Source organism: Cryptotermes secundus, unplaced genomic scaffold (genome assembly GCF_002891405.2).
Source record: "Cryptotermes secundus unplaced genomic scaffold, Csec_1.0 scaffold932, whole genome shotgun sequence".
Taxonomy (NCBI): domain Eukaryota; kingdom Metazoa; phylum Arthropoda; class Insecta; order Blattodea; family Kalotermitidae; genus Cryptotermes; species Cryptotermes secundus.
In genome coordinates, this window is record NW_019727409.1 from 136,596 (window position 1) to 159,503 (window position 22,908).

Genomic DNA, 22,908 nt, shown 5'->3' on the forward strand with positions numbered 1-22,908 from the left:
GGGCTGTGTGTGTCTGTCGGCTTATTCTTTGTTTGAGAGAGTACCCTACGAGAGAAGCACTTTAAAATAGTAAAATTTAATAAATTTATAAAGCTCCATCTTTTGAAAATTTAATTTTTGTGATGTTGCAACTTGTAAAACTGTTATTTTATCAATGTTGCGATGTCACATGCGTTAAATGTTCCCGTGTTGGCACTGTGTATGTTGTGATCAGACTAGGAAGTGGTGATGTGAAGTGCAATAAGTACATCTAGCGAGTATATATCTGCTGGATACAATCGTAAGCCAGCACTATGAAATCCACATTGAAGCATAATTCCATTTCAGCTTTATCCACTTCCAAACCTTAATTTTACAAATGGTGACTACACGTATTTGAGAGGGTTCACCGTCATAATTGTAAATGTATTTCTTATTTCCTACATCTAAGCTGTATGCACAGTATGCACGTATATCAAAGCCTCATATTTAACTACTTTAATTGTTCTGGAGCAAAAAAAGTAAGTTGGAAAATCTGACACTACGTAAAATTTCCTCCTTTGTATGGTCTGTAAAGTTGCTTCTCTGTCTAAGCACACTCCGTGAAGGCGTGCAGGGAATGTGAAGCACACTCCGTGAAGGCGTGCAGGGAATGTGAAGCACATTCCGTGAAGGCGTGCTGGGAATGTGAAGCACATTCCGTGAAGGCGTGCAGGGAATGTGGCAAAGAATTTACTACATCCCAACTTCGCTAATAGACGCATAGTGAGTAATTTACCCTCTGAGCAAAGGCCCCACGGTACCCTCTAGGGAGGGGGGTGATTGTGCCGAAGAGCCAGTCTGAAAGTAAGGCTGAAGAGAAGAATCCTTGGCCTTGGAGAACATCGACCCCGGCTTTCCAGACGGTGACCAGTCACCGTGCGGGCGTTTCTATTAACGAAGGAGGCAGTATTCATAGCGGCCACCCAAAATGGACTTACTTTTTTGTTTCTCATTCACCGTGATCTGATCTGGACACAGTGGCTTCCGTCCGCAACTTGAGGACAGGACATGTTCTGGTGGGTCAGTAGTAAATATATGTTAGGACTAGTAGAATCTGTGATAAGATAATTTCACTGCTCGGGATCCATTGTTCACTGCCTTGTCACAAATAATGGGAACCTTGTGATGTCTGTCAACATCCAAACACGACCCACACTAAATTGTTAAACATCACATTAAGAAAATATAATACACTTTTACTTAAATTTGTAGACCATTTATTGAATAATGTCTAAAGACATTAAACAGATGACGTATTCCTCTATAACATTTTTAAATATTCCATACACATTTTAACACGTCACAAGTAACATGGCTGCATAAATAGTGCAGACAATTTTCGGAGGTATGTCGAAGGAAAGAACTGCTCATTGGGCCAATATTTGCTGAAACACATCATTTATAATTGATTAAAATATTTCACATTAAATTCTTGTGAATTGCCACATCCTTACTCCCTAAGTAAAATACCCATAATTTAATGTAGTGACATTCTACAACTGTCAAAGCAGTTTACATCACTTTAATGGGCGGAAGTCACACAATCTTCAAAATAGACCGCGTCAAAAGGTTTACTGCAATTACATAGAATTGTCTGTGTGGGTGTGTGTGCGCAGTTGACACGATATCCTTACGGCGTTTGACACGTAGAGGAAGCATCACATACGCTTGTACCGGAATATGTTCTGTTGTGTCACAAATACACCCACAAGTGTCTCATAGTCCATACCTAATATTACTAACAAACTTATACCGTTCCCACTTCATGTTGATTTGCTGACTTTCGAAGTTTGTGTCTAAAACATGGTTCGCTTAAGAGAGGAGATGGCGGTTGGAGCCTCGCTTTACTACTTAGTCAGCTTAATCTTGGTAGTGAAGCAGCACTCCAGTAGATCCGAATCCTCATTCCACAGCCGCCATTTTATGTCGTACGCCCTCTGCAAGCATACAGTCACTTCTTCTACATCCGCCATATTGATCCTTTGTTATGTGCACATGACATCTCTGTAATCACTCACGTAAGCACTGTTCCAATAAACAAACATATTCTTGAAGAAAGTCGTCTTCTGGGTTTTGGCGCCGTGTATTATTCGTTTGTGAATGCAGAAAGCAGTAGCTGCTTTCTGCATTCACAAGCCATTCACCTGCTCTGAAGATGGAGGCGATACGTTCCTCCGAAAAGTCAGCCAAAACGAAGAATACACGGCGCCAAAACCCAGAAGACGACTTTCTTCATAGTCATCGCCATGAAAACCTCAAAACTTACAAACATATTTTTAATCTAGTTTTTCTCAGGAGACTTTTAGCAGTTTCCCAAATGAGCAGGGCAAATATAAGAGCAATGTCTTTACTCCGTCTTAATTATTACCCCTCCAATGGAGCAACAGACATATATTTCGATAGAAAGTTAATATAATTTTCCGTGCAGTGCGGCAATAGAAGTCACATCACTTTTATTTTCCTTGCCTTATTTACTTACTTGCCGTCCTTACTGGACGGAAAATTATATTAACTTTCTAACTTAATAGTGCAGCGGACCAGAATGAGAGAATTCAAATATATATTTCGAGTTCAAAATCTGTACATCTGGTTCAGTGATCCTACGAATTTGCCTCATCAGCATGACCACCCCTGAATATCCTATTGCATGAAGAAACGTAACGTTTCGCGTACTGTTATACTCTGGATTTAGATGGAAGGTTTGCTCAAGCTCCATTTCCTACGTTTACGATTAGAGACGGCGCATACTGGCTTCCATCAGCCCAGAAGGAAAAAAGAAAAGAAGATCAGTTGGAATTAATTTGGTCCCTAGCACTACTTCCGCTCAGTTAAGCACAGATCTGCTCCGCTCGGCATGTGAACGCCCCACTGAAGCAGTATACGAGTACATGGACCAAAGCTTGAGTTGAGAAGAGCAGATGCAGTGCGCGCTGTCCTTAGGCGCCTCAAGTGGGCCTACCAGGATTGTAAGTAAACCCCTGAGCCTTCCTGAAGATTCATTTCCGGACTGAATCTTGAGGTTTTAAGGACTGATGTGTGGTGTCTAATTAAATGTAATGATTATGACTTAGATGTGAGGCGGAAGTGGCCTGCTTCAAGATGTACACATCATTCCACCGTGGCCCAAAATAAAGTAAGAAAAAGCGAGAAAATTACGAAAAATCTTCATGAGACAGTAACTTGGTCAAGATTTGAAAGCGGGACCTCCAGCATATAAACCTACAGAACTGTTGCTACGCCATCCTGCTTCTTCCTTATGAAGGGAACAAAACACTTTGCGACAGTCTAATGAAACTTACTTTCCATTATTCTGCCCGATATATTAGGAGAAACTGGTATGAATTGTATGTTAAAAGTTATACAACTTATGAATATACCAAACAAATATATGTTATGTCCATTAGTACAGATTTCCTCTACCTGAAAATTGTTAGATAATATAACTTCTAAATTTCGTAACGTTCTCATATTTCTAATTTTACTGTAAAAATAATAAATATTTGTGAGTAAAATAAACACAAGAATACCCTCACTTGCATTCCATACGTAATTCATATATAATTACGAAGCCTAATATATTTCAGCCTCAAACGACCATTTTCAGGTTCGTCGAGTATTGAAAGATTTTACATATTTTTACCTGAATTATTTAATTTTGTTTTCTATACGAGTCATTTACAACAGATCTTATCACAAAATATCATTAACACTGAAAAAATAATATGGGGCTTGACCTAGTCGTGTGTAGAAATTAAGGCTTTTGTACCTTGTATGGTGCGATGCAGGGTCGTCTCGTGTGAAACAAGATCGTATGACACTCTTACGTGTAGCTTATAACGTCTGTTTGATCATGTCTTTAGGCATCTTAATACTCGTAGTAGTTTGTGTGTGGAACATGTGTCATCATATGACACGGCTCTCCGGTTCACAACAGACAGGATACCACAGTATAAGTTATTGACTGCAGGATCACATTAGTCTTCAAATGTTCATAAAATTTGGAATTAGATTAGGCCTGTTATAAATGACTCATATAGGAAATATGCGAAATAAGAAATTCTGTCTTTTGGGATTCTTTTTATTGCTAGTGGGGTGGGACTAAGTCCCTTGTAGGCCGCGCCATAGCTCAAGCGGTTAGTCGCTGGCTTCCCATCGCGGCGGCCCGGGTTCAATCCCGGGTCTGGTTAAGTGGGATTTGTGGTGGACAAAGTGGCGCTGGGGCAGGTCTTCTCCGAGTACTTCGGTTTCCCCTGCCAATCTTCATTCCACCAATTGCTCCACAATCACCCTCACCTATCATCTGGGGCTGGTACAATAGGCCAGATGTGGCCGCAGTACAAGAGACTTGGTCCCACCCCACTAGCAATAAAAAAATACCTTCTACGCGGAGGATTTTAGCTTTGTTGACCGGTTCACGGCTCTGCGCTTCACGGCGACCGGTACACCGCCAGCTACGAGACGCATACGAATTTTGCCGATGAATCACTATGCCTGATGGCCGATAACGTTCGGAATGAAGTAGTTAACAATCCACAGATCACAGGAAGTGTTGAAAATGATGTTCCTCTACGCGTAGACCATCCTCGCACCGGCGGAAGAAGTTCTGACCTACCGTTTGATGATGTTCTGCAGGAATATTTACAATTTCCCTACGAATATTTTCTTTTAGTTCTTTCGTTCGGGGGTTACTGTTGTGAACTTTGTCCTTCAAACAACCCCAGAAGAAAAAATCACGAGGATTAAGATCAGGTGAACGTGCTGACCAGATATCACTGCTGATAATTCTGTTCCCGGAGACATCAGACAAAGCCTGCATAGACATGGGTGCAGTGTGGGCAGTAGCTGAGTCTTGCTGAAAGCAGCCATAGAGTCTTTCTTCTTCTGTTAACTCTGGAAAGGACTGCCCGAGAATGACCTGTACACATCTTCCGCAATTAACTGTTTCGTTGGAAAACACAGGTCCCGCAATCCTTTTTGCACTCACAGCGCACCAAACACCTACTTCCAGTGGATCTAGCAAGACTTTGTGGGTTAGATGTGAATTCTGTGAACTCCAGTAGCGACTTTGACACTCCAATATCTTGAGCTAGACGTTTCGGTGATTTTCTAGGTGTATGTGTATGTCCAAGTCTGGTCCCTGTGTCATGTAACTTCTTCTCAGTAAGCACTTATGTTTTTTCTTGTTTATTACGAGCCCCGTTGATCTAAGTTTTTTCAACACATTATAAATTGTTTGACTGTTGGGAACTCTTTCGTCACAAAATTTACGTCGACACTTTCTAGCAGATCCGTATTTCACATTGGTGACGTACATAAATAAATTCCAAACTTTGTCGGCCATAAGGCACACTGATTCATCGAAAAAAAAAAATCGTATGCGCCTCGCAACCGACGGTGCACCAGTCGCCATGAAGCGCAGGGCCGCGAACCGACCAACAAAGTTAAGAGCCTCCCTATATAGATTCTCGTTAAAGTGGAGCTACTGTCACAAATCAGAAGTTACGAAGAATGAATTGTTGATATCATGTGTGTTTATAAAAGATCATTTATTTCTGTTCTTAATTCAGCATCACGAGTGAATATATAATTCCACGCATTCGTAACTTCCCGCCAGGTGGAGCTGAGTAGTTAGCTTTACGCCCCAACTAATTTACCCCCGGCAAAATTTCCTAATTCGTATTAAGGCGCGTCCAAATTAATCGTGCTCGTGTGACTCGCTATGCTCGCGAGTAATGTGGACGATATGACAAGTCACGAGACAAGCAAATTTAAACATTTAATATAAGAACTATAGCCAATAAATTAAAATACGACTACAGCCTATACACACTACGAGTAAATATACGGATCCTCACGCGCCGAAGCCTGGCGAGCAACTGAAATAGTGTGGACGAAGATTTACGAGCACAAGTAAAAGCCAGAAGAGTCTCCTGACGAGCACAAGCCTAGCGAGCACGAGCACGAGTAATGTGGACGCGCCTTTACATAGGAGGTTTGTTTTAAACCAGAGCCCGTGTGGGAAAAACAGAAACCTCTTGTCCCTGTCGGTAATGGAACCCTGATACTGCGTTGTTCAGTCAGTTGTTTAGTCACTATACTGACTGAACTATCCAAATTCCGCCATTTGTGTTAAGGAATTTAAAATGGGATAGGCACTATTGGAATATCTGTACACAGTTTCGTTAAAATCCTTTCGTGATTGCAAATGTCATTAGGGGACAGACCCATATGAGGTAGCATTTTTGTTTTTCCTTGGCACTACAGCCCCAGTGGGCCTAGGCCTACCTCCATGAACTTCTCCGTTCACTTCGGTTTTTCTAGATCTTACACATTCGGTAGGACTCCTTGGGCGGGTGATCAGCACGTCGCAAGGCCTCTACCTGTACATGAACACAGAAAAACGCACACGCACAAACTAAACATCCATACACTGAGTGGGATTCGAAACCACGATCTCGGTTTCCAAGCGAGCGAAGACAGTACATGCCTTAGACCGCTCGGCTACCGTGACCGGCGAGGTAGTATATACAGACATACTATTTCTTAGAGCAGGAAATAGGCTAGAGCGCTTTCAGACACCGCTACAGGCTTACACATTTCTACTCACCACTGGGAACCTCTTGGAAATGCTGAGCTGGTATTCGTAAGTCTGCCTCCTATCTGGCTGGATGGGGCATGTAGTAAAAGTACAGGCATCAGAGTTCATCCCCACAAAAGGTAGGTCTCCCATCTGATTAACCCAGTAGACTTTGCCCGTCAATGTCTCACTACCCACAGCTGGAAGCAAAACATGTTCATCTGTCGACAACGCCGATAAACCGATGTGGAATCCCAAACTGCAATACATGACACTCGGGGAATGTTCCGATCTGCACTCATATACCAGATTATATGAACTGTACTCTCGCAAATATAACACACAGCACAGTTTTGTAAAATTATATTGGGGGGGGTGGGGGTGGATCTGTGTTTGCTGTGGAAATTTGTAATGAAATGCCGAATGGAGCTGAGCATGGATAAATATGGCTTAGAGCAATGTTTTTTTTCTGCATACTTGAAATGTGGAAAGAGTGAGGATTGTACTCATGGAATTACATTACATTAAAGTCGTAATCGGATGACGGTCCATTAGATTTCAACCTAATGACTCACACGTACGTTCAGACAGCGTTCTCTTTTAATTAAACATGCTACACATGAATGGCAGCAAGATTTGTGCATAACGAACTGTGAAGGACGTGGAAGGAAGTGGTCATGGCCTACAGTGAGGTATTATCACGGCATTTGACTGGAGGGACCCAGGAAACCACTAATAACCTCGGCCAGGATAAGATCTAAAAGTTTGTGACCATGGTACATTAGTACACATATGATGTTTCTGAACATTATCCATCGTCCTGTTTATTTTTCAAAATACAAAGTTTCGGGGACTGGATTCTGTCTCAGTTTCAGGTATCTTTTTTTATTGCTAGTGAGGTGGGACTAAGTCCCTTGTACTGCGGCCACTTCTGGCCTATTGTACCAGCCCCAGATGATAGGTGAGGGTGATTGTCGAGCAATTGGTGGAGTGAAGATTGGCAGGGGAAACAGAAGTACTCGGAGGAAACCTGCCGCAGCGCCACTTTGTCCACCACAAATCCCACTTGACCAGACCCCGGGATCGAACCCGGGCCGCCGCGGTGGGAAGCCAGCGAGTAACCGCTTGAGCTGTGGCGCAGCCCAGTCTCCAGGTAAAACCTATTCATTTGGGCCCAATCGATAGGGCTAGTCCCTATCTCGGGAGGCAGGGACACACAGGGACTAGCTCTATCGACTGGGCCCAAATAAGTAGGTTTTACCTGGAGATAGAGACAGAATCCAGTCTCTGAAATGTGTTTTAAAATATAAATAGGATATCGTTTTTAGATGACAAGAGGAATATGGGTAATGTCCAGAAACATAATATTTGTACTCGGCCAGGATAGCGTTCCCTGGGTCGGGATATGAAGCCGAGACCTTCTGAATAAGAAGTGCTACACACCACGCTGCAAGTTCTGTGATGCGTCTCAGATTATTTATATACGGAACACATAATGGAACCTAAGACGAAAATACAGTGGAACTGCTGTTACACAGCCGTGTTCATCACTTTCTGTATAGAACTGAGACTTGAATGAGCATTTTCTTCTTACTGTGGCATTGCATTCTTTCCATGTTCGAGTATTTGTTTCCGTCTTTTGTGTAACTTATACCATAATTTTTAATTCAAAATTTAATTTTTAATGAAAATTCTCATTCTTTCGTTTTATTTGTCCTATTTACACAACATCTTCCCTCCTACGGCGCCGTCATCAGGAACGCTAAAATTATTTTGGTTAAACTGCTACACTTCATGAACCCTCGAAACCCTTTTTATGGTTCAATTCTGAATTCCGAAGTATAATTCGCCTTTGTTTGCAGTGTGTTTGGTGACTGGCTTTCTTAAATTTGGCACTGTTTATTGGATTCTTTTTTCCAATTGACCTAATCCTTCCAGCCGCATTATGGCCATGGGGTCGACTCAGCCTCTAACAGAAACGAGTACCAGGAATATTCCTGGGGGTAAAGGGCGGCCAGTGTGTAAGGCTGAAAACCTTGCCACCTTCTGTGAGCCGATTATCTAGAAAATGTGGGATCCTCAACATCTCACAACCCTATGGGCCTCCACGGCCTGTTACAGGGATAGCTTTACTTTTACTTTTTACAATTCATAACTACATATCTATACAAGACACAACAGAATAAAATACACGCAGCACAAAAAATATACGAAACACACTGCGCAATGCAATGTCATATCGCAGTTGCCGTGTTGGCACTGTGAACTACATGACGTCAGAAATCTAGTTTATAACGTCGGATATGGCTTCTAATGAAAATAATTTCATGCCAAGATTTAAAGAAAAGGGTCGTGTGATTCAGATGATAGTAGGTCACACAAGACACTTACTGGGCGTGAAGTCGAACTGGATGGAGGCTGATCGGCCCCTTTTAATTTTGCAGGGCAAATTCTCCAACGCTTCTACACATGGTGAGATTCTTACTTCATTGATGGTGCAGTTCGGCTCCAGGGCAGGATCGTCATCTGAAACACAAATCAGTGTAAGTAGTGATTTTTGGAATTCCTATATTTTGGTGTTGCTTGCGGTACTGACGGCACGTAGTAAAGAAGCGTACGCAAAGCAGAACAACGCAGCACACATTCGAAGGGACTGCCATTTGCTGCAGTGCGGCCGAGTCCTCAGATGACCCATCGTCTTTGTTTCGAATCCTGTCTGGGTTCTTAACCATATTCTGACGTCTGGCGAGAAACTTCAGCTTTTATCACCTTGATACTGCCTTTATGAGGAGAAAAGGAGTCAAACGCGCAGGCCAGTGTTAAGGCCGTTGAGGTTTTGTGACGGCCAATAAAGGGGCAATAATCTCACTGAAGCCTGGACTTCTGTTAAAGGAACAGAAGTTTTAACAAGATTTCCTAATAAATAATCATTCTGCTTTTTCTGTTGCAAAGACGTAAATCATTTTACATTTACAAAATAATAACTTTAGTTCGTATGTCAGGAAATAAAAATTGTAGAGCAAGGGATTAATGACGCTTTCCCAGCTGCACAGGCTATATAGCGTCGAATGGGAATATTATTACGAATGGTGAAATGGGATTGATATGGAAAGAGGCGGGCGTGATCTATTTTCTGGTATATCAGAATTTTTTGGGAGAACTGAGCAAAATTACGAAAAGCTCAGCTCCGTAGTGCGGTACAAGTGTTCAACCATCATTTTCGGTCTAAATGCGTTTCCGTCTGTTGCCACATCTGTCAGTAATGAATTCATTTGGCAAAGAGAGAAATATGTAAAAATTATGACTGCAGTACTTTATGAACAAAGAAAAGAAAATCCACCACAGTTGTCGATTTGCGGAAATGAAATAAACGTGTAAATAGAAAATACTGGTAGTATGTTTATGAGGAGTAAAATGATACGGCAATATAGACCTAATGGGTTTTTAACCCACTTTCCTTATTTCTAAAAAATAAAAGTACCCTTATATGATCGCCATGCTGTTTGTCTCTCTCTGAATCTCCCCCACCCCTTTCCTATCAACTTCGAAATGCCTGAAGCAATTTTATGAAACTTGATATATGTATCATGGCACCTGAGTCCATCTGAACGACGCACTTCGTAACTCGCTCTCAACAGTTTGTTTGTCCGTGTATGCAACACCCTGTCGTTGCTATGCAGCGGCTCCATGAAAACGTTACCGCGGCAACGAATACACAGGCAACAAGAGGAGAATTGTTGGACGCCTCCTTTCCTATGCGGTCCATGTCACAGTAGCTGAACCCAGGAGATTAGTTCTTTGCAAAATTTCTTGTTACTAATTTAACGATCTCTAACACCTCACCCCCGCCCCCCAACAACTTAACCTAGATCTCCTCGAACTCAACAAAGTGAATTTTTAAAATTCCACGAAGAAGGCGCTGTACATTTACCACTTGCTTGAGAACAAAGAGGCAGTATAATTTCACAGCAAATCTCTCCACTTTTGACTCATGACATGTTAGCATTTTGACAGTCACTTTGTCTTTGTTCGTTGCTACGTTTGTATGGCCACGAAGTCTGTTTTCTGCGATTCGTAAGCTGTACTCGTATGTTCCGTGTTTAATAGTACTACACGAGGAACAAATCATGACTGTGACCCCGCATGTTCTTCCTACGTTACATGCGTGCAGCTCGATGTGCATCAGACGCATGCGTGGAGAGCGTGCTGCAGTTGCTAATGCTAAGTGCAGCAGAGGCAGAATTACGAAAAAGTGAGGCGAGCCTGGGTAATCATTTTGGAATACTTTACGGTAGTCATCGTCATCGTCATCGTCATCGTCATCGTCATCGTCATCGTGATCACCATCACCATCACCATATTTTCATTGATTAGGCCATATTTGGTGTGTTTCGTCCTCTTGTAGAGTATGTTAGTCCCGCCATCTTAATTGTAGGCTCCGTATGTTTCGTCGTCTTATTTTGTCGTATTCTTTGTAATTCGTTTATTTTCCATTGGTAGAACTTAGAATTTATAATTTTATTATTTAAAGTAAAAACGTTCAGTTCGTTCACAATTTTAATTTTTATTTGGTCCTTCTGTTAAAAGACTAGAAAATTTTTAATATCTCCAGTTAAAATTTTTGCTTCTCCTTTTATATATAGGTACCGACATAAACAAACAAAACAAACTCCGTGGCTTTAATCCGCAGGAGAACTATACCGACCGATACGGTTTTATAAAATGCTATCCGATTATCTTTTCTTATCTTGCTCTTCCATGTTCTTATTGTGCAGCACATTTGGTTGAATCTCTTAGTTTTTATTTCTAAATCTCTCTTCTCTGTTACTGTAATTATAAAACCTAAGTAATTGAAATTACTGACTTGTTTAATTATCCGCTCATCTTTCTCATAGTCATATTTGCTTCAATAACGACCATCTTTATTCCGTTTACTGCAATATTCAAATTCAATGCTCTGTTATAATAAATCATGTAGCAGCTACAGTGGTTAGTGGGAATGCCAATCCTGCAGTCGCATTGCATCATGTATATGGCAGTGCAATCGCATACTTATGCTAACATAATTACTTGTAGGCCTCTGAGAAGGGCCAACTCACAGTTCTTCACGCTGCATGATAATGAAAATGAGTTAGTGGAGCGTAATTTACGAGCATTGATGTTATTAAAATTGTACATATTCAAAAAGAACGTGGTGTTTATTACTGTGAATTTACTACTACCAATTATTTGAAATCTATACATATTACGAGAACATATTATGAAGAAATCTGTCCCTACATTTATACAGAATTACACGTTTCGAGCACAGAGAACACAATGGTGAATTCTGTCTGTACGTGGGCCTATCTGCGCATGCGTACACATGCACTTCGCTAGTGGCTGAACGGTTTGACGGTTTCTATTCACATTCAATATTTAAGAGCCCATCCACCATAGACCGGTGCCCAATGAATCTACAAAAATTGGGGCCATTCATAGGGGCTGTCACACACAAAATGGTTATTTCCGCCACAACAACTCTAATGATTTTGATTATATTTCGTAAATTTATATACGTAAAGTAAAGTAAGTAGCCGGTCACGGTAGCCGAGCGGTCTAAGGCATGTACTGTCTTCGCTCGCTTGGAAACCGGGATCGTGGGTTCGAGTTTCACTCAGGGCATGGATGTTTAGTTTGTGTGTGCGCGTTTTTCTGTGTTTGTGTACAGGTAGAGGCCTTGCGACGAGCTGATCACCCGCCCAAGGAGTCCTACCGAATGTCTAAGATCTAGAAAAACGGAGGTGAACGGAGAAGTTCATGGAGGCAGGCCTAGGCCCACTAGGGCCTTAGTGCCAAAGAAAAAAAAGTAAAGAAAGTAAAGTAAAACTATCCCTGCAACAGGCCGTGAAGGCCCATAGGGGTGTAAGACTTTGAGGGTCTCACATTATCTAGACAATCGGCTCAAAGGTGGCGGTAAGGTTGTCAAACTTACGCGCCGGCCACGCTTTACTCCCCAGGAAAACTATTTAATTAATTCCTGGTACTCATTTCTGTTAGAGGCTCAGGCGACCCCAGGGCCATAGTGCGGCTGGAAGGATTAAGTCAATTGGAAAAAAATCCAATGACCTCATCGGGACTTGAACCCGCGACCTTCCGGCTTGTAGCATAGTGCCTCAACCAACTACGCTAATTTTCTGAATGATTCTGCAGAGTTGGTGTCAGGAAAATAAGAATATGCCCTATAGCGGTCCAAATTTTCGTAGAAAACGGGAAGGCTGTGATCTGTCAAGATCATGTGAGAAAGTGTACGCGATATATTTACGTTTATTTTATTTTGTTTTCCACCACAAACAAAAAGGAAATTAATGGAGCTAAGAAAATAATTAATTTCTTTTTTACTGACCGAACATGTTAGACAGCTTAACACTCCCAAGGCTCGCCAGTGGCGATCCCTTGCTGAAACAGAAAATAGGACTGAAAATTGACTGCTTCATAAAATTAATATTTGCAAGTTGATATAAGTAAGAATACGGTGGGTCGCTTCAACATCTAAGGCAAGGATGACCAACCATTGGACACCACTGTGGGCTCGTTTTCATTTGAGATATATAAATATTCTAATGTGATATAAAGATATTGTTTATTTCAGAGCACTTCGCCATTAAGAGGATAGCGAAATGCTGATGGAATCATTTTATTAGACCTACAGAGTATTTATTGAAAAAGGAAATACAAAACTGACACCTCGACGCTTACCGCAGTCTTACATAAAGCCAGGCTAGAGACCAGCTCACATGGAAGAGAATTCCGTTTATAGAAGCACAGATCTCCGAATAACCATATACACTCCGTGGCATACATCCGGCATTGAGACTGCTGGAGCAATTATATTTTGCTCCTAATGATTTTTGATGCAAATTTGGTACGAGGCAACGAAACTGTTCACCAACACTGGTTAGGCTGAAGATATATCTGTCCAGCAAATTGAACTTCAGAATTAATAATTATAAATAAATTACATATGTCCAGCCACTAAACTTATTATTCTTCATTAGAAAGGACTCGAAGGTGTTTACAAAATTGTTCCCACTTCCACTTGAAAGAAAGAACGCAACATTTATCCCATGGCATTACCTGTTCTATCAAGCTTTTCTTTCAGTAACTTCTCTGAATAGTTAAGCACTCGACAGACCTTGACTAAATTATTTGCATGGTCAGTACCCCCCTCGGAGAAGTGGGTAACACCGATCATGAGTTATTCATGTCATTCAGTCCGCACCCTTACGTTTCAGCCTCTTCTTTGTATTCTATAATAACCAGTTCGATTCTTGGCTGTGAGTACCCATCTCTAGTTTTATGCGCTCTTTGCAAAGCCCGTACCGATATAAGGGAGTTGTGTCTGTCCTTCTGTCTGCCTATATTTAATTTCAGAAGCTACGCAAATTTCAAACCAACTGTCCACATTAATGTAGCTGGGGTTTGGTTCGTCTGTGTCTAGTGTAAATCTCAATTTTACGCAAGTTGAAGACGAGTTTACCGCTTTCTGTTCGCAAACTGCTCAATGAAGGATAATTTCTAATACAGAAATTAAGAAAAAATGAGAGGCAGAGAAGTATACAAATAATGTTAAACCCAAACAGAATTTTCGACAAAATTCGTGATGTAGTTTCCTATCATTATGCTTCTCCCTTTCTGTGCCTCTTGTTCGCATATCAAACCGACATCATAAAGTCGTGACCTCAGACAGACTTTGGCCAGTTTCCGCCACGAGACGAAAATACTGATGGTTCTATAATCAAGCATTCAATTATCTTCATGTTATGAAATCGATAACTCAGTGCGTGTGTACCAAGGAACATCAGTCGTTCGGTGCACCGATATAAGTGGCGCCCGTCGTCTGTACCACCACTGATTTCCAGGTACAGAACCGCGCGGAACGACGCGTGGTGTTTCGGGTCGTGACCCTGGGTAAGGGCCAGGGGCATGGACTCGTAGCTTCAAGTGCGGGCATCTTAACTGGTCATCGGCGACTCGCTGCATACAGTACTCGACAGCTGTTTAGACTGTAGAAACAAACTTGATGTTGCTGTGAAACCCGAAGCTTATCTTCATCACCATTAGCATGTCAGGTACTTTTGTCAACCCACCTTCAACACTTTCATAACCATTTTAGTATTACTCCCATCCTGCGTCCTTGACCTCTCATTAGGATTTCCAATCGAACTCCTTATGTATTCATTTTTCCCCACCCCACGCAAGGATAACACATTAATTTATCGCGCTATCAATGACAGGAAAAGAATTAACTATGAAGCTCCTATTTACGTATTTTTCTTTAATATTGTCGGCATCATTACCTTTTCAGATCCCTCGATTTCTGTCCTTCCTTCTGAGTTAACGCACAAGTTTCATATCCTTAAAAAGTTACGCAGATAATTACAATTGAAGAATTAGTCCTACTATCTTCTAGAATGTGATATCGCGTATGTACGTAATTGGCACACAGATGACTCGGAAGAATACATTGCCAGTATCTTCAGGGTTGAAAATTAGAAAACAGGAAAATAACAAATTTAAACTCCCCTATCGAAAATATCAGTGATAGCCGTTGCAAATCAGAAGTGAGGGCAACATTCTTTTAGGTTCCTAAAGTGCTGTCTTTACAGATTTTCGAAGACTCTTGTCACTTTTTTGGGGACAATATTTGTTTGGAATATGAAATATCAGTATGGAAGCTTCGCTAAATCCGACTTTCGCTGTAGGTCTTAGAGCAATAGATACTGAGTTATTGAAATTAAGCATCTGAAATTTGGTACCGAGACAGATTTTTTTTTATTGCTAGCATGTCAATGCTTTGCTCCTTCTCTCACACTCCCATGCGTGAGAGAGACTCCAGAACTCTTGGATGCAGCTCTTCCTGAGAGTGTCATGGTCTGTCTTCTGTCGGGATGAACGCAGACAATGTTTTGTCCCACGTGGTTCGATCACTTTCTGAAATCGGTAAGGTCAACTCAGGCACGGTAGCCGGGAAAGCATAATCGGTATAGCGACTGGTTACGGGCTGGACGACCGAGGAATCTAAGTTCGAGTCCCTGTAGTGTCAAGAATTTTCTCTTCTCCATGTCGTCCACCTAACCTCCTACAAAATTGGTACCGTGGGCTCCTTCCCCGGGGGTAAAGCGGCCGGGGTGTGAAGATGAATACTCACCTACAATTAACGTCAAGGACAAGAAAATGTGGACCTATCCATCCGCTCTCCCATGTGCCTTCATGGCGTAGAACTTAATTAGTTAAGCACAGGGACAAATTTACCTTACCTTTACAACTCAGATCTGTTTCGCTGACATTAGATGGAAACGCTATTCACAACAAAGGTATTGCGCTCTTGGAGAAGCCAAGTGAAAACCTTGTGCAAATACTTTTTATACTGCCAAACACATACCGATCGCAGCTCCTGGATGTTTCGGTTATATCACCCTTAGGCATATTTTATCATCGAGAAAATGCGGTATGTTTCTGACAGAATATGGAGAAACTTGTGGCAATTCGTCACGTTGCCCAATTACATGGCAAGGTCTGTTGAACAACAGCCACTTAAAATAACACAGAGTTTGAACTTAAGAACATTGGCATCTGCCCTTTTGACAGAAACCTTTCCCGGAAGAACTTACTGCTGCAGAGACAACATATCGACCATAGATCTCGAACTATGACCGAGCCGGCCATAGTGGGCTATAAAGTGACTTTCATGGCAACAAGACATATATTCCTGGTCCTAGTGTCGGTAAGTTTGAACTTCCTGCTTCAGAGAGCAGACATGACAAAAGAGAAAAGTGAACAAGTATATGCGAGAACCGGGAGTTATCAATTCCGGCTGGCACAGAAAAGGAATAAGATCAATTTATGTGATTCCAAGAGATGTAATATTCATTCCGAAGGTTGACAATTCACTGACGAGAAAGGAGGCAAAAGGGGCAAAACTTATCTCCTCACGTCAAGCTCATATTTAGAGTTAAAAAGTAGTCAAACTTTGAATTCAAATCGACTTATTTTTCTGAAGAGGGAACCTTTTGGAAAATGTGTAAGAAAAGCAATGAAAAAATTAAAGAATTCCTCTCCAAACAAGGACGCAAAAAATGAAGAAACAGCGACATGTTCATTAAGTGATACACCATTTTTGAAATCAAAGCCTGGAGAAGAGTGGGTGAAATGTCCAAGCTGTAAAAAGTGGCCACATGTAGATTGTTCTCGACTAGGAAAGAGAAAGAATATGTGGCTAATACGAGGCAGAATTCTGGTTCGTGTATTCAAATTGCGCTCATAAATGTTGTTATTCAGGGTTGACCATCCCTTCGAGCTTTCATCACATCTGTATAATACTGTATGGCTCCAGAAATTAGCATAACTAAATCAAGAGTTTAAAGGGCTACATGAACTAAATCAATCAAAGAAGGATAGAAATTGTTCACTTGCCGATTAATGGCCATAGTCATAACTTAATGAAAAAGGTGAAGTTGTCACCCGTATTTAAGGACCAACTTTAATCTTACTTAAGCTAAGACTATGGCAAATATCTCGGCAAGTAAATAATCTCAAGCCTTCTCCTGCTGCCCGCAAGTTAGTATCAACAACATCCTCATACCCATCAAACAAGAAGTTAAGTATTTATGACTCCAACTTGACGAAAAACTAAAGTGGAGAACGCATATAAAAGCTAAGAGAAGACAACTAGAGCTCAAAACCAGAAATATGAATTGGCTAATCGACAAAAAATCACAGCTATCTCTTGAAAACAAAATAATCCTATACAAAACGACAATAAAACCAGTCTGGACCTACGGGATAGAGTTATGGGGATGCAGCAAACCTTCCAACACAAAAATTCTGCAAACGTTCCAATTCAAAACGCTAAGAAAACTAATTAATGCTCCCTGATAAGTATCAAACGCTACCTTACACAATGATCTAACCATACCATATGTAACAGAAGTCATCAGAGCAAGAAACCTCTTCAACCAACCAGCAATAGAAGAAGACTAAATAGAATGTGGCCAGAGAATCATCGGAGGATGATACCTGCTTCATTATTACACACACCCATCCCTTTTACTAATTACTCTACTTATGTATATTGAGTAGATTGTAAAATAAAAATTAAAAAAAAATCCTTCTCATGCTAAACAGAGTTTCGGAGACCAAGTCACAAACTGCTTTCTGACATTGGATGTTGCTTCGACTGAACAGAGAATGGGAGAACTAATTATATTATTTCAAACATAATGGAATATTTACAAGATTTACAAGCTACAAAAAGATTATTTTCCAGTGGATGAAGTTTCTTAGCGATTGTGAAACCAATTTATATTCCCTCTCATGGAACAAGGATTATTCGACGCAACAAAACAATGTGAGAAATAAATCTACAGTTCGGCAGAGAGAACTCCGAGAAATACAAGCACAATCGTTCCTTTGATTGGCCACGTTTCAATTGTAAACGTCAAGGAGCTGCTTCCATTACAGACCACGTATCTGTGCGAAATATCGTTCTCGGGATATGCAGTAACAATGACATTTAAGAGTAAGATACATCGTTCTAAACTCAATGCTCTTTTGACCAGCAAGCAGGTCCACCAGTCGCATTAGGTATGTACTCGTAAAATATAAAATCTTCCCTAAAATATGAGGTGGGCTTAATTTAACTTCTGCGTATAGGGTTAAATTAAAAATATTTTAAAGAACTACAGTTTCGGCAACGTTTATTTTTCTATGGTTCTGCAGCAGCAAAAACTTTGAGAATTGCTGTACTAGACAATTACTACTCAAAAAAGGTTTACGCTCCATTTACCGCAAATCTTTATAATTTACTTTGATGCGTGAGTCTTCAAAGATTGAGACGTAATACGGACAACGGAGTCCGCGACATCTACAAACGTGGTTTTGTTATTTCATGAAAATTGATTCAGGGTGTCTGTGCTGAGAGTTGCGGACGGACGGACACGATGCCCTTACTTGTGCAAAGAATGCATAAACAGCTCGTTCTGAATTCCTGTATTAAACAGATCTGTAGAAGAATTCAAAATTTAGTTGTTTTATAACGTTTAAAATTGCTTATAAATTGTTAAAGCATTATTTGTAATCTGAATTGGTGACATTTCTTGCATTCTCCACATTCTATTAGCTCACCAGATACAGGACAATTCTGGAACGTGACGACCTCTGCGCTGATGTACCTCAGCAGCAACAAAACCACAGCCAGTGACCACATCTTCAACTACGCGTCCTCTCCGCTGACGGGCTGAATGCTTAATGCCGCAATTACAGTAAAGCATTGCGCATTGGGTTGCTTGGGCCGGCTGACGCGCATGTTGTGTTGCAGGCCTATCAGTAACCTAATTGAGGCAATTCTGACCATTCTGACCTACAGTTTTATCCCCTCAAACAACTCAGTGATGCACGATATGCCTCTCTTGCACCGAAAAAGGTGAAGTAGTCCATGTGCTTCGGAGAAGTTCATGGAGGTAGGCCTAGGCCCACTGGGGCTGTAGTGCCAAAGAAAAAAAAAGTCCCTGTGCTTAACTAATTAAGCATTATTCCATGAAGGTGTATGGGGGAGTGAATGCATAGATCCACATTTTCTTGACCTCCGCACTTAGTTGGAGGTGAGTGGTCAGCTTCATGACCAGAACGCTTTGCCCCAGGGGAAAGAGTCCCCAGTACCCATTGGTGAGGAGGTTGGGTGAACCACAGAGCCGGTCTGGACGATTTCGAGAATAGAAAATTATTGACCCTACTGGGACTCGAACTCCGACCCCTCTGTCGTCCAGCTAGTAGTTGGTCGTTATCCCGGCTCCTACCTTTCTTGTAAAGTTTATAAATACGCAGCTAACCAAGAAACTTCCTCCTTTGGAACTGAGGGTTCATAGCGTGGCCACAGAAGAGTAACATTCTACACTGTTGAGCCAGACAATTTCAGACGACAGCTTAATCCCCTGTTTCCCCAAAACCATTTTGTATTATCCTTCCACTCCGCTCGTTGATCTCCCATATGTTCTCTTCCCTTGAGGTTTCTAAACCAAAACTTTGTATGCATTTATCATTCTCCAAGCGTGCTACATGTTCCGTAAAACTTTAATTCCATTTCTCTAATAGCTTTATGTCAGTTGACGAGGAAGTCACCATATCATGAATCTCTCGGCTGCCTAATTTCCTGCATTCTACTGACACTTCCTGTCCCTTGACATGAAACATCCCCAATAGCCTTTTCTCAGACATCTCAAATCTCTGCGGGAAATAGAGAGAGAGAGAGAGAGAGAGATGAAAACGAGCCTTTTTATAATTTCGGGCGATATTGAAGAGAGACTGAGTAGGTTGGTATAGCGGTAACGTTCCAAGCCTGATATTCCTGAGGTACCTTTTTTTTTTTTTATGAGCGGAGATAGAGTAGTTGGCATAACGACTGGCTACGGGCTGGACGACCAAAGGTTCGGAGTTGAGTCCCGGTAGGGTCAAGAATTTTCTCTTCTCCATGTCGTCTTGAATGGCTCTGGAACTCACCCAGCCTCCTATCCAATGGGTACCGGGGGCTCTTTCCCCAGGGGTAAAGCGGCAGGGGCGTGAAGCTGACCACTAACCTCCAGCTGGTGCCGAGGTCAAGAAAATGTCGATCTATTCATCCACTCCCCCATACGTCTTCATTGAGTAGTGCTTAATTAGTTAAGCACAGCAACAACTTTACCTTTTAACTAGTTTTTTTGTTTTGAATCTTGTCCGGGTTACCTACCGACTCTCATGTCAGAGTTTATTCGCGCTTTCTTCAGGCGACGAAGAAGGTAGCCCTATCAATTCCCCATATAATTCGACGCAAATAACATTTGCAGTTGAATCAGAATGGTTAAATGGGTTTAGAATCAGTTGAAAGGTAGAGAGCTTAAAATAAGGCAGCCGGAAACAGTCCTCTTGGTATTTCCAGTCAGGGCAATATAAATTCCGTTTATTTCACTTTTGTGTGCCATAGGACCATTGACAACTAATTCGGAAAGTTCAGCATTGTAAACACCATGAACGGCCAAGCAGTTGCTCGCTACCTCAGAGTTGCGGTTAATTTCTTCCTGATTTAACGCAGTGTACCAGACTGTACGCCGTCACTACCCGGAAGATAGAACTCTTCATAGTTCCCGCTGTCAGAACCTCAAATCCAAAAGTCATACGCTCTTCGTTTCCTCCATTCAAATTTCCGATATATGTTAAGTCCATTCTGTTTTATGGTCTTATGAGGTCTTTGTCGATAATTTTCGACAGCAAAAATATTTGGTAGCCTTTATGAATGTCCCCTTCAGTAGAGAAAAGGTCAGCTCAGCACAAGGTCCCTGAGTACACAAGACAGCTTTCAAAGATGTTGTTATACATTTAGGCTTTAAGCGGGATTTGAACTTGAGAACCCAGGCTTTTAGTGCAAGACCATCAGACCTACAAGCTGTATGATATCTATGATCGGCCACAAATGTCCCATACTATGCAATCAAATACTCTCGTGTCCGTACAATATGCACTGTCTGTTAAAGATTTTACATAATTAATATTTAAGTTCTTTCTGAAATATGTGTCAAGTTATTTAAGGAGACAACGGCAAATTTTCCATTTAGCCAATAACACAAATTCAGAACTTTCATATGGGGTCTACATTTTGTGATAATTACTTGTATAAAATTATTTAAATATCTGAAAGATGAATCCTGGAGGGACTGAGAAAATCCACGAAGAACCTCACTCAAGGCAACTGGTGTCCCAGCCAAGATTGGAAGAACCTCCCAAACACGAGTCAAGGTTCATATTCACTCACACACACACACACACACACTCATATATATATTCAGAACGCTGTGTGTCATCAATACGTTTGCGGGATTGTCGATGTTCTAAAAGTGTTCTCACACGTATATAAAGTATTGATGCTGGTGTCTATTTCGAGCTAGCTCAGTCATGAACTTCACAACCTATCAGCTACTCAAGGACGACACCGCATAGACATCAATTAATTAAAACAAAATTGCTCTCCACCTGGAACAGACACATTTTCCAAATATATACTTCATGACTTTACATATTTCACTAATCGCCATATTAATTTATTGCATATACAAATCTATTTTTGTTAAACTAATCACACTGAAGATAGTAAAGTGCAAAGAGAGATATATTTTTTATTTCGTTAAATATTCGTAATATAAAAATAAACTTCAAATAAGCATCTTTTATAAAGCAAAAGAAAACAACGCCTTATGTAGAGGTCATGTCAATCAATTTGACTACAATCTAGTATTAGCGCCACTACTATTTGGCAGGTTTTCGTAAAATTCTGTTTGGGAGACACTCTCTAAAAGTTGTCAAGGGATTCTGACTCTTCAATTAATATCTTTAATAAATCATGATTTATATAAGGCCATAAACAAACTCTTTATGTACTACATTCATTGTTCTACAGATGATGTTATAATATGACGTGCGGGAGGAAGATTACATACGTCTATATATGGACCTTCCATGTATCCCAGAAACCGTGTCATAAACATTGCTAAAACTACATGTGAGGGGCAGCCACCAAAATTTGTCAGGCAGTTCCTTTCTGTGATAAAATCTAGTTTCCATAAATCCATACATTGACTATTGTGCTGACCACGCGACACCCTCTATCCGATAAAGTTGGCACTAACTTCGCCCACAAGCGGCGGTCTCTCGGTCGGTATAGTTCGCTTGGGGACTAAAGCCATGGAGTGTGTTTGGTTTTACTATTCAACGTATTCTGTAAACTGTTTCACGTGTTTTGTTGAAATTCAGAATGCGAGACTGACTAAAACGTGTTAGGTAATTCCTTTTTTCATCCACAGTGATCCATTACAGAGCCTAATCTACGCTTCCAGGCATCCTATAAACAGTTTCACAGATTCTGTTGATATTCGATACAGAAGAATTTCAACAAAAATTGTCAGGAAATTCCAATATGCAGCCATACTGATCCATAATAAAGTTTGGTTTGCGTAACGCCATAAACTGAACTTTGTTTGTATCCCATACTCTTGTTCATTTTGATAATCTTCACTCACATGCATTTCAATAGTCCCATTTTAAGTAAAATTAGAAAGAAAGTCATTGGTAATTTTACCTTGTACATTATGAAGCACACCCTTTCCAGTCTTCTTCGTACAATTTATCGTTGTGAAAAGCGATTAAATTTGGCAAATGCTTCATATGTAATGTGTTTTATATCAGAAGAAAAGAAACCAAAATTAAATTTATCTGATAATTTTCACTGCAGGCTCCAAAAATTTTCA

General features: G+C 40.9%; 1 protein-coding gene across 1 annotated transcript; it reads right to left on the reverse strand.

Moving 5' to 3' along the window:
* Positions 1 to 1,215: 1,215 nt before the first annotated feature.
* Positions 1,216 to 18,899, reverse strand: LOC111864754 (MD-2-related lipid-recognition protein). Its single transcript, XM_023852260.1, has 4 exons — positions 18,764 to 18,899; positions 8,990 to 9,124; positions 6,629 to 6,798; positions 1,216 to 1,958 (listed from the first exon to the last, which is right to left on the reverse strand). Exons 1-4 carry the CDS (start codon positions 18,843 to 18,845, stop codon positions 1,869 to 1,871), a joined length of 477 nt encoding a protein of 158 aa, XP_023708028.1. The 5' UTR covers positions 18,846 to 18,899; the 3' UTR covers positions 1,216 to 1,868.
* Between the last annotated feature and the right edge of the window lie 4,009 nt (positions 18,900 to 22,908).